At 42.3% G+C, this 11,892-nt stretch overlaps 1 protein-coding gene across 18 annotated transcripts in view; it reads right to left on the bottom strand.

Annotated features, from left to right (window-relative positions):
• Positions 1-658: 658 nt before the first annotated feature.
• The window catches only part of nbeaa (neurobeachin a), a 110,790-nt gene continuing 99,556 nt past the window's right edge, over positions 659-11,892 (bottom strand). For 13 of the 18 annotated variants that reach the window (XM_074611592.1, XM_074611597.1, XM_074611598.1 and 10 more), the window contains 13 exons: positions 11,500-11,640; positions 11,260-11,379; positions 10,386-10,538; positions 10,084-10,248; positions 9,539-9,628; positions 8,359-8,551; positions 6,838-6,909; positions 6,429-6,584; positions 5,323-5,493; positions 5,097-5,198; positions 4,151-4,347; positions 3,835-3,986; positions 659-2,360 (listed from right to left, as the gene is read on the bottom strand). In XM_074611592.1, coding sequence (XP_074467693.1) covers positions 2,270-2,360; positions 3,835-3,986; positions 4,151-4,347; positions 5,097-5,198; positions 5,323-5,493; positions 6,429-6,584; positions 6,838-6,909; positions 8,359-8,551; positions 9,539-9,628; positions 10,084-10,248; positions 10,386-10,538; positions 11,260-11,379; positions 11,500-11,640 — 1,803 coding nt within the window. In that variant the 3' untranslated portion in view covers positions 659-2,269. The remainder of the gene's footprint in view (positions 2,361-3,834; positions 3,987-4,150; positions 4,348-5,096; positions 5,199-5,322; positions 5,494-6,428; positions 6,585-6,837; positions 6,910-8,358; positions 8,552-9,538; positions 9,629-10,083; positions 10,249-10,385; positions 10,539-11,259; positions 11,380-11,499; positions 11,641-11,892) is intronic. The other 5 variants (XM_074611596.1, XM_074611602.1, XM_074611603.1 and 2 more) reach the window with 1 other exon arrangement.

Below are 11,892 nucleotides of genomic sequence, written 5' to 3'. Positions count from 1 at the left end.
GGGAACTTCCGCTGTTTTAAAAAAAGCACGCAGCTAGTGCTGGAAATCAAAACGGGACACTTTGTTAATTCTGTTTTCTTTGGAAGTGCTGCAGAAGAGAGCGCTACAGGAATGAGTCTTAAAACCCGAAAATGAGTTACTGTAGCATTTAAGCACTTCCGGTTCTTTTTTTTTAATGGGTTTTTAGTTAGATGCCTGAAATAAGGTCTTTGTGGTAACGCGAGCTTAAGAGATTTTAACGTTTTGTTCAACCACATAGAATACATCAATAAATACCCCACTTGTGAATTTTGAAGCCTTTATGTGTCTTTAAAAAAGGCGGTTGCTAACAAGTGGCTAAATGAGACTACTAAACGTCATCACGCCGACTCGTCTCATTTACACTTCAAAAATCATAAAAGTAGTGTTCATTTGTGGAGATTATCTTCTTGGTTGGCCCTACAAAAATACGTCATCCCTGCACCCCTCTATATGACTGACAGTAATCTGAAATGAAAAACACAGCAAAGCAGGTAGTTCAACAACGCAGTCAAGAATGTTAGAGAGAAACATTTGAAATCATTTTAAGAAGTCTCGTGAACGCTACAATAAGACGTCCTCGATGTCTCACTTTTGTGCAGCGCTCTTGTCTAGAAGTGACCGATGAAAAGTCAAGTCATCAAATTCTTTGCATATTTTATTTTTCTTATCATGATTTTTTTTTTTCAACTCACACATGTCATATTTTACATCTTTGCAATAAAACATGAATACAATAGTTTTTAGGGTTTCATAGATCCAAAAATATTTAACCTTTTTTTTTGGATACGTAAGTTGAACCTGTCGATAGAGTATGTGCATGTGCGCATTTGATCAAGATGGCTTCACACATACAGTACGTCTCGCATTTCATCCCCCCCTCTCCTCCTTTCCTTCCTCCCCCCACCTCTATCAGCTACAGAATCATGATATTGCTTACAACTGTGAGGTTGTAAAACCTAATAATCACACATGAGCTCAACGCTTTAAATACAAACATCAATGCACAAATAATCCCGAAGGGGAAATGGACCTAAACGAAATGGCAGCCGACCAGAAAGAACCAAGCTAATAAATAATGATATGTGATTGGTGCAAAGTGCAAATACAAAACAAACTTTTACATTGATTTGATTCTCTTCTTTTAAATAATCAACAAATGTGGGTAAGTGAAGGTTTTCCTTTGCGCTTTTCAGTCTTATTCAGCTGATTGAGTCTCCCACCAAGCCTGAACCAAGACTATATGTACATATTTGACAAAACAATCACCAAATATACAAAGGAAATCATGTCAGTCTTGTGGTTGTCGTCCTCGGTGGCGCTGGCAAGACCTCTTTATCATTACCATCTCCGGCAAAACAATCACCATCCTTGACACTGCCGTTTTTATCATCAGTCTTGTCAACATTATAATAATTATTACACAATATTTTACATACAGCAAGTCATTAATAAATTAAAGGTGATAAGCGCAGTTTGTGTAGTGAAAGAACACGTGTTGACTCTGAAGGAAGCAGAGTCTTATTTACATAAGAATCCGATTTAACCCTGCTGCGGGTAAAAGAAGAAAAAAATAATAAAATAAAATAAAACCAGATAAAATCAAATAAGATAAAATCATAACCCCAGGCAATTTTTCGAGGGTGAATTTTTAAGATCAAGCCAATAGCACCGGTTTTTGAACAGTGGGTGGGGCTGGTTCATTTCTGACCATTTCTAATCAGTTTAGACACATTGAAGGAGTCTTAATTTATAGTCCACCCAATAATTCCCAAAATGAACTCCCCTTATACGAAAAGTAAAATTGATAAAGAAGAAAAATATAAAGGGAAAAACAAAACTTAGGTTCTTTGTCTGTGAAGCATTAAGCGTACCAGGAACTGCACCAGTCCTGTGAGTGGTACGGGTATGATCGACCTCTACAAGGTCTGCTTGACTTGCTCTCTTTCCCCCAGTCTGCAGTCTATTTTATTAGCAGGTTTTGGTGTGTATCTCCGGGGTTTTATGTGTCTGTGGTTACACACGTGCGTGTACGTATGCACAGAGGAAGTTATTTCCACCAGCGCTGTCGCATCCTCAAATCAAGTAAGCTTCACAAGGGATTAGAGCCTAAGGTCCGGTTCTTGTTTTTCCTTCCTCTCGGTACCTTTAGTTTCCCCCGCGTCGCAGATACACAGCAGAATGCACCACCTCCTCTCCCCTCTTGTTCTCCTCTCCTCTCTCCATCCTCCTCTTCCTCACGCTGTCCACCTCAGTACCTGTTCTGGTGTTCGTAGTGCCAGCGGTTGAAGTCTATGTTGAACGCCACGATGCTGCCGGACGCCATGCCAGTGATCAGAGTCCTGAGGGCAGAGCACACAGAACGTCACATCCGTAAACCAGGGTTTTAGGGTTGCAGTGCATCGATTGTAGTACATTTCCCTTAGGTTTGTGTAAAATAACTGCCCTATGACTGATCATTCAGTATTCTCTGCTGCCCCCTTTTGAGGTGACCCAGTTTCCCCAACAACAGTAGTTCTTAAAGGTACAGTGTGTAGGATTTGGCAGCATCAGGTGGTGTGGTTGCAGATTGCAAACAACTGAGTACGCCTCCTTTCACTCGTCCCTTCCAAAGACTGTGGTAACATGAGCCGCCGTGTGCAAAACCGTGGTAACGCTGTCCTCCCCGCTCAGAGGCCATCTTTACCATAATAACACTACTTTAGGAGCAATGGAAGTCAGACGGCGGCTGGCGGTACCACGGTTTTGCACTCTGCGGCTCACGTTACAGTAATTTCACAAGCGTGTCGGAGAACTACGGTGGATTTCAGGTAACGTAAAAACTTGAAAAGCTCTCTCTAGAGTCAGTGTTTAGTTTGTCTGTTCTGGGCTACTGTTGAAACATGGCGGAGCAACATGGCGGACTCCATGAAGAGGATCCGCTCCTTATGTAGATATGAAGGGCTCATTCTAAAGCTGGGGACACATCAACCCAACATCAGAGAACCAGCAGCGACGAAGGCCGCCTGTTGCGTCGCCTCATGTTGCCTTTGTTTTGGCCGACAGGTTGCACCCGAACACACCGCAAAGAGTACAGCCGACGGCCAGTTAGCACGTACGTTCTGCGCCTGCGTGAGATGAAATAACTCTCCACACCAGCAGGTCGCGGTAGTCTGTATTCGTCATTCAAAAATGGAAACGGAAGACCGAGGACTGCGGATATACAAGCCGTTGTTATGATATGTACATGAAACAAAGCAGTGTCTGCCGATCATTATCACAACACTCTCACTCACCACTCAGCTTCATTCCAGATGGCCATGTGGTTGTGAAAATATCCGTGTATTGGAATGATCAGATGAGATGAAGATGAAAAATGAGAAGAGCCTCCTGTGTTTTTCTTCCTGACTTTACTCGTTGGCTTGCTTTCCTCACGTCCGTTTCTCTTTGCGTGCAGTGATCTTACTGATTCGTTTAAGCTGAACCGCCAATCAGAGTGATTTCTCTCACCGACGGGCGCCGTCACTGATTCAACATGCTAAATCGGACGAAAAAACTCCAACAAGGGCAGACTAGAGCGATGGTGTGTGACACACCAAAAAAAATAGGCCGACCGTTGGCTTGGTGTGTCAGAACCTTAAGCTAACGGAAACACAACGATTCTTAGTTTCAGGTGATTATACACTAATGAAAACATAATTATGAATATTATATTCCATTTCTGCTAATAGATCCCTGAAATGTTACACACTGGTCCTTTAAGTAAAAAAAAAAGGTCACACTGTTTGCATCTTCTTCTGTCTGTCTGTCAGAGTGGCACCCTGTTGGTTTAAATACCTCTGGTCATGTGAGAGGTCCATGGCGCGGATGCCTGCGTCGCAGCCTGGATAGATGTAAAGCTGTTTGAAGTCGCATGCCTGCCAAACTTCCACAACTCCGTTATCACCTCCTGTCACCAAGTTCTGTCCGTCGCTGCTCAACAGGATCGCCTGGAGAGAGAAGAAAAAAAGAAAGAAAGAAAGCTCAACAGAGGCTCCAGTGTGTACACAACAGTATATTGCATTGTTTACGAGTAAATAAGGACAGTATTCATACACCAAAAAAGAATATTACAGCATGTTTACATAAACAGCATTAACTCCAACAGCCTTACCCGTGTGGAATCGTTGACCTCCATTTGTGCCAGCAGTTTCCCATTTATGCTGAAGTTGCAGAAGCGGCCTCTCTCATAGTAGATGATGCAGTGGCCCTCGCTGGACACTGAGATGAGGCGGGGCCGCTGACACAGCTCTGGCCCCTCCAGGGCCCTGAGCAGATCCCCTGTGATGGTGTGGACCAGGCACGGGCCCTCTGAGAAGCAGAAAAAGCAAGATAGTGAAGAAGCTATTTTTTTTATTTGGCATCTTTGGTGATGGTGAAGTTGGAAATATCAACCCAACCTCTAAAGCAGGGGTTTCAAACATACGGCCCGGGGGCCAGAACCGGCCCACCAAAGGGTCCAATCAGGTCCACTGGATGACATCGTTAATTCCAATTTTACAATAAAATGTACTGCTATTCCTATTTGGGGGTATCCTGTCCTAATAAGTGTAGCAAGCCCAATGCTGGATGCACTTTTACAGATCCCACGTGCTTACGTACAGGCTATGTGATACAACACTGTCAAGCTACTGTTCATGCAGGAGCCGCCGGTGGAAAATATCTTTGTCAAAAAGGAGAAAAGTGGACACAGAGTGTCGGGTTTGCCAATAAAATGGACCTGATCCTATTATTGCACAGAGGTAAATGGGAAGCCAGTGTTCTTGGTGTGTTCACAGCACCTTTCAGTGCTCAGGGAATATAATATAAAACTGAGAAGATAAGAGGCCAGCGAGACATCTCATCAACTGTTTTGTAAATGGATTGTTCATTAATTGTGAATGTTTTCAGAATGTACTTGTACTTCTTATCACTAACAGGAAGGGGAAATTTGGAGGTGTTGTTATTTATAGTTTACTATGCAATGGTTTCACTGCTCTAAAAGAAATTCAAAAAACAAACATAAAATGGAAAATAGAAATCTCTCTTAGGCACAGACAGACATATGAAGACACACAAACCTTTAGCTCCACTGATGACCAGCCCCAGCTCTGCACAGACAGACACACACACCACCTCGTGGTCATGTCCTGTCAGTACCGCCCTGGGAGCAGGGTAGTCACCTGGAAGACAAAACAGAGTTAGAGACGCCATAAGGGAGCTGTAGTGTTTTCTGAACAAGGAACATACTCATGTACAAACTGAGACAGACAAAGGCAAACATTCACACATGTTGTCACCACTCACTGTTGTTAGGGTTGTCCCCAATAATGTGGTGCCGTCCACTCCAGTACCACAGAAGAAGAGTGGCATCTCTGGAGCCTGATACAATGTAGCAGTCTCCGCCGATATAGGACTCTGACCTGGCCAGACATGTCACTACATCCCAGTGGCCAAAAACAATCTGGGTCAGCTTTCCTGTGGAGAGGAGGGAGGAAGACGGCTAAGTCAGTGTGTGCCCTCTACTCATATTTTTAAAAGGCTGTGGTTGCTTAACTTCCAGGATAACAAGACTCGGTCAAAAACCGAGTATATGGTTGGACCGTGTTTGGTCAGTCTGTGAATTTGTGGCTGAATTGTTACACAAATAGTCAGTGGTCATGTCTATAATGTTAAATCCAGCGGTACATGTCCACCAGATCCGGCGAGGACACTAGGGGACGCGCTGCTACACTCAACTGGACGTTCAAGCGATGACGTGGAATGCACCTGATTGGTCCCTGGTTTTCTGCTCGCCGTTTCAAACAGGAAACAACACGGCGGCTTGCTCGTAAACTTTCTGTTATTCCGTCTAAACAATCCACCAAAATCTACTTCTGAAAACGATTTTAGCGAGAAATAGGCGATGCCACTGCTGAATCTCGTTTCATTTTAGATGTAGATCGCCTAGTTTGACAGCTTGGTCCATTTTCGTGTGCCGGACGCATCATACTGGACGGGCTCATTTGCATAACGGCCAATGAGGACCCTCCAACACTCGGCCGACCAATCGTGTAACTTCATCACTCACTCAGCGACAGACTTTTGCGTTTGTAGGGCTGGCCTTCTGCGGTCCAGCCAAAAGCACACGGGTTAAACAAGCAGGTTAATGAATCTAAAGCACTAAATCTCTGGACCGATAAATACAGAAATGTACTGTATGCCCAAGTGCATATGTAAAAAACAGTGTTATAAATCTCCCCTAGATCAATAAATCTAAACACAAATCTAAATAAAATTGCAAATGCATGAGTCTACATGATCCACATTCAAACTAGGACCTCTGACAGAATCACAAATTGCAGCGTTAATAATGCCAGCTAGAGTAAATTTCTCAACTGTATTCAATTTCTCATAAATGATACAAAACCTACCCGTTTCAGTGGAGTAAACACGGAAGCTCTTGTCCCAGAAGCCGCAGACCAGGATGTAGCGGTTGTCGGCGGTGACCACAAAACAGTGTGTGTTGATCTGGATGCTCTGGTCCACGAGGTCAGTGATCTGACGCTTGTTCACGCCTGAGTTGTTTGCTACACGGGAGAAACAAAGATGTTAATGAGGCCATACGAATGCAATACGGTTCACAAGCTTTCTACTGAACTCCGACCTTTCCTGATCTTTCATCGCTCGGGTTAGTTTTGCAGCCGGTGTCTCAGCAATATATGTACATAAATCCCCCAGTGTATCATGTGATGTATTGACTTCAGTCCCGCTACTTGTGTCCTTAATATTATCGTTACGTAAAACCAATTAAATCTGCTGTGGAGGTTTTTGTGCACTGACCTATGAGAGGGTCCATCTCAATGGGTAGATGATGAGCCTGCTCTAGGGAGTATCCTGGAGCTCCACGGAGGCCTGAAGGATAGAAGGGTCAAACATTACACACAGTCACACACACACACACACACACATGCACACACACTTCATAAAACAGTGAAGGATAAATGCTAAACTGCAACCTCTCATATAATCCCCCGCTCGAGTGCTCTCTGATGAAAGCTCTGATGCAGGATTATGTTAAAAAGTAAGAGCCTCAATAACAAAAAAATCCACTCGAGCTGCCGTATGACCCTCCGTAATTACATTACCACGATTCATTAAACCTACCCCGCTGTGCTAATGAGGTCATTAAAGGTTAATAGAGGATTTAATGAACTAATATTTCCATGTCAACATTTAGGAAAATAAGAGTAAACACTAATATAATACAAATCGACTCAATAACTACTACTGAAATGATCTCACTACAGGCTTAAATAAGTCTTAATTACATGGCTACAGATATTATTTTCATGATGTGATTAATATGAATAGTTCTGATTAATCCTTTTTAGGATTTAAATATCAGAAAATGTCTTGTATCTGGGTATGATGCCACGACAACTTCTTGGCGTTTCTAAAAACGTACGTGTTTAAAATAATGGTTAAGTCAAGGACCACCCATATTATCAGACTGGTTTAATGTGATGCATGACATTTTTGTAAAGGAAAAATTAACATTTACTTTGAGATTCAAGACAGACATATTTGATAAAGGATGGATTGAGTTCATTAACCTATATAGAACTGATTTCAGGTAAAAGAGCATCAGTTGTATTGTAACCACCCTGGTTATCTGCTGTGTTTGTCTGTTTGATTTGTATTGTCTGATTTGTAGTGCCATTTGTTTGGCTTCAAGAACAAAAGTGTACTATGTAAGATGCTTTGTACCTGTTGACTTTCTACTCAAATAAAAAGAAAATATTAAAAAATTAAAAGTCAGAAAATTGTGAAAATTACTTACTTACTTATTATTGTGTTTCCTTGATAAATGAACTAATTTATATCAAATATCAAAATGTTGCTGATCAATTTTCCGTTGCTTAACTTCTCGATTAATTGACTAATCAGTTCAGCCCAATTATGAACTTTGTATATTACTGTATTATCAAGGGATTGCAATAATGTAGTTTCAGAAAGTTGCTAAAAATAGCTAAAATAACAAAAAATATGTATAAATGAGGATCTTTGGATTTCATTTCTGTGTTGTAATTGTAATTTGTGTTGTAGCTGCGATTAATATTATAGAGCAAATAGAGTAAATAGAGTAATTAAAAAAAAAAAGTCTAAATTCTTTGATTCCAGCTTCTTAAATGTGAATATTTTCTGGTTTCTTTACTCCTCTATGACAGTAAACTGAATATCTTTTGAGTTGTGGACAACATTTTCTGACATTTTATAAACCAAACAACTAATAAATTAATCAAGAAAATAATCAACAGATTAATTGACAATGAAAATAATCGTTAGTTGTAGCCCACTCACCGACTGTGTTGTGCCAGCGGTTGACGGCAAACAGCCGGCTACACGTGACGGTGACGGCTGCTGGTATACTGAGGTGGGGGAGCGTGTTGGCAGCGACGTGAGTGACGGGGGAGTTGGAAGGGAACTTGAGCACCATGATGACGTCCTGCTGCATCTGATCCTTAAACATCAGTGGGCTCTGGGGAAGGAAACACTGGTGAGACAGACAGAGAAAAGAGAGAGGGGACAGAGAGGAAGAAAAGGAGGGCAGAGCGGGGAGGGAAGGTCGGGGGGGAGAGAGGAGGGGGAGGAGGAGGAGGAGGGAAATGGAGACGGAGGTAGAGGGAGAGACAGAACAGATGGGACAGAGGGAGGGAAGGGAAAAGGTATATTAGTGGGAGTACAGGGTCAGAGCAGGTACACACACTGAGGGTGGCTCTAGGCCTAGGAGAGGAGGTGGAGGCGCTGGTTGGTCGGGGTTCAGGACTGACAGGTTTGGGTTGACATGGATGGCTCTGATGTGGAGACACTGAGGCCTCGTTCTGCTGAGGGTAGCATGGAGGACAGAGAGGCTAAAACCAGGGCAGAACTTGCTTTGAAAAAACATCATTACATACACTTGTATGTAATAAAATCTCATAATTGGTATATAGGGATAATATGTGTTACCAAAATGAAAAATAGCCTGTCTATAAAAAAAACAGAGGAACATTGGGAAAAACTCTCTTCCTGTTTCCAAAGTGAAAGTTAACGCACTAATAATGCGTTAAGGCAAGTTTGTTTTAACGTCACTAATTTCTTTAACACATTAACATAACATGTGATGCATGGAGATACTGGTATCATATGAAACTAGAAAAAACCTAAGGAATCCATTGGTACCAATCATGTCATACTAGCTTGTCCTGAAGGAGGCTAAATAACGCTCCAAACTTGTGCTAAATTTTGGCGAGGAAAAACTGGCATGGCCATTTTCAAAGGGGTCCCTTGACCTCTGACCTCAAGATAACTATTAACTATGGACAATATTTGAATTGATTGACAGCCCTAAAAATAAGTTAAAGAACATGCAAAAAATAAGTATGTTTATGTTCTGTCTAGATCTGCAGCTGAGGACTTGTTGTTTTTCGAGGGAGTCTTTCTGTTGCCATATACGGAGAATACTGTTATGAAACTGCTAAGGATGTCGAGGTATTCTCACCAGGTGCATGGCGGAGGAGCGAGGTGGATGAGGCTCGATCAGCAGCTGGGAGGGGATCTGACCACATGCCTGAATCTGGGACTCAACCACCTACAGACGGGGAGACAGAGAAGGAGAGGAAGAGGAAGGTTACATGCTTTTGTGAAACATAAAAACAAGTTTAGGAAAGCCCCATCTATTTTCTTTACTTTACTTTCCCTAAATATGCAATATCTTTTATGTATTTTTCCTGAACACATGCAGGTACTGTATGCCAAATTGCCAAGATGGCGAAGTCATAACCTGCCCTACTCTGCCTCTGATTAGGCTATAAAGTACTGTATGTACTTTCAATTCATCCCTAGGAAGAACTACTTTCTCAGCCATTATGAGTAATCATCTAGTGATTATATATCTCAGAGCTTTAAACATTACCGATCTGATGCTACCACCTCCTAGACAGCGCTGTCTATCGCAGCATGAGAAACTCATGAGGGGGAGATTTCTGCACTGCAATAATCAATTTGCGAATCAAACGAGAGTGATGTGTTGTCATAGAAACCGACCTCCCGTTGCGAAGCGTCTGCATTGTCTAGGTTGATTGCTCCCTCGTAGGACAGGAAGTTGAACACGTTGAGACCTCGGACTGCTTCTGGCCCTCGCTGCTTGTAGCCAAATATTAGATCGATCCACTGGTGAAGCTGGCACGACACAAACTCGCTCTCCAACGCCTGGTCCAAGCAACAGGTGCAAAAAGAGAGGAAGGAAGACAGAGTCAAGAATATGTTCAGTGTCATTAGAGTGGATTTAAAGACAGAGACAACAAACTTTTAGCTTTTTATATTTTAGAAAAGACTTTGTCTCTCACCATCCGGTTAATGCGGACAAAGTCTTCAGGTTTCTTGGCCCAGGCGGGAAGCTCCACGTCACACACAGAAACGCCATCATCACGCAACCCGAGCTCGTACTCGTTACTGTTAACGAACATCTCAGGCAAGTAGTAGAACTCTGGGATCAGCTCCTGATGGACACGACAGAAACACAAAATTATTATTTCCCTAAAAGTATTATTGATTTTAGAAAAATCTGTGACGATATGAAAGATCAAAGCTGACACACAAACACTCACACAAGCTGTTTCCACCAATATTTTAATAATTTACTTTAATTAATTAATTTACTTACAATACTTTCAGCTATTAATTAAGTACTTTAGAGTTATGTTTCCCAAACTTTTTTCTAGGCATCCACTTTCATAGATTCAATATTATAAGTAGGCTACATTATCAGAACAATACGAACATTCAGGCTCCCACATGTGGCTCACAGGTGCAGATATAAATGTTTAATAAAAGACAAATGCAAATTTATTTAGCGACCCTCATAAAATCTCCTGCGACCGATCTGTGGGTCCCGACCCAGTCTTTGGGTCTTTCAAACTACATATAAACCGAAGTGAACAGAAACCAACAAATGTTATTTTCTTATGATTGTATGCTGTACGTATTGGCCTCATGTGAAATTCTGACCCTCAGTTTGAGATCCAGGGCTTTAGGCGATGTGTGAATGTCTTCAAGTGGTTATTGACACACCACAAACAGTTTTTACCTATTTCGCTGAAAAACACACTATTTTCAGTCTCTTGCGTTTTTGTGTTTTCAGTTGTTTGTCTCAATACTTTAAGGCTGATTTTATTGTCTTATAATAAACTCAACCGGTTGCTTCAGCCCATCAATAGTTACCTTGACATCAGCCGTGTCCCTCTGGCAGTTCCTCCACGAGCAGCCGATGCCAGAGAAGGCTCTCTCCGGATGGTCGAACTTGTTATCGTTAGCGTTGAGGAAAAACGTGGTGAAGGGCTCCTGCAGGCACACGAACAGACAAATTCATTTAAAACAAAACCGCCATGGGTCCCTGCCGTGTGCTCAGGCGGCTGCTGAAGGTTAAAGTCTGCAAGTGCGTGAAGTGCAGCAGGTACTTACTATTCTGAGCATCCACATCAGTGTTGAATGAGCAGTGGAGTACAGGGTTGTATAGTGGTGAGGAGGCGTGCCGTCGTCGTCCCACGTCTCGTAGCGTTCTGCGTAAAACGCCGCTCGCTTGGGATTCAGTGCACCGATTGGCTGGAATAAAACCATACATTGGTTTCAGAGGGCATGTCATACATTATTTTTTTAAAACGGACAATGCTTGGACAATAAAAACAAGCTCATGCTCGTTCTGATCCTCTGCAGGATGAGGGGAAGCAGGGAATTACTGTACAACCACAGTGTTATGTGGCTTTGTTTTGCTCTTACTCTAATTGCTGAAAATTAGGGCTGTCAAAGTTAACGGGATAATAACATATTAACGTTTTTTAGGTTGTAGCGGGCTCA

Source organism: Sebastes fasciatus, chromosome 16 (genome assembly GCF_043250625.1).
Source record: "Sebastes fasciatus isolate fSebFas1 chromosome 16, fSebFas1.pri, whole genome shotgun sequence".
Classification (NCBI taxonomy): domain Eukaryota; kingdom Metazoa; phylum Chordata; class Actinopteri; order Perciformes; family Sebastidae; genus Sebastes; species Sebastes fasciatus.
This window is presented reverse-complemented; position numbering and strand designations above follow the sequence as displayed.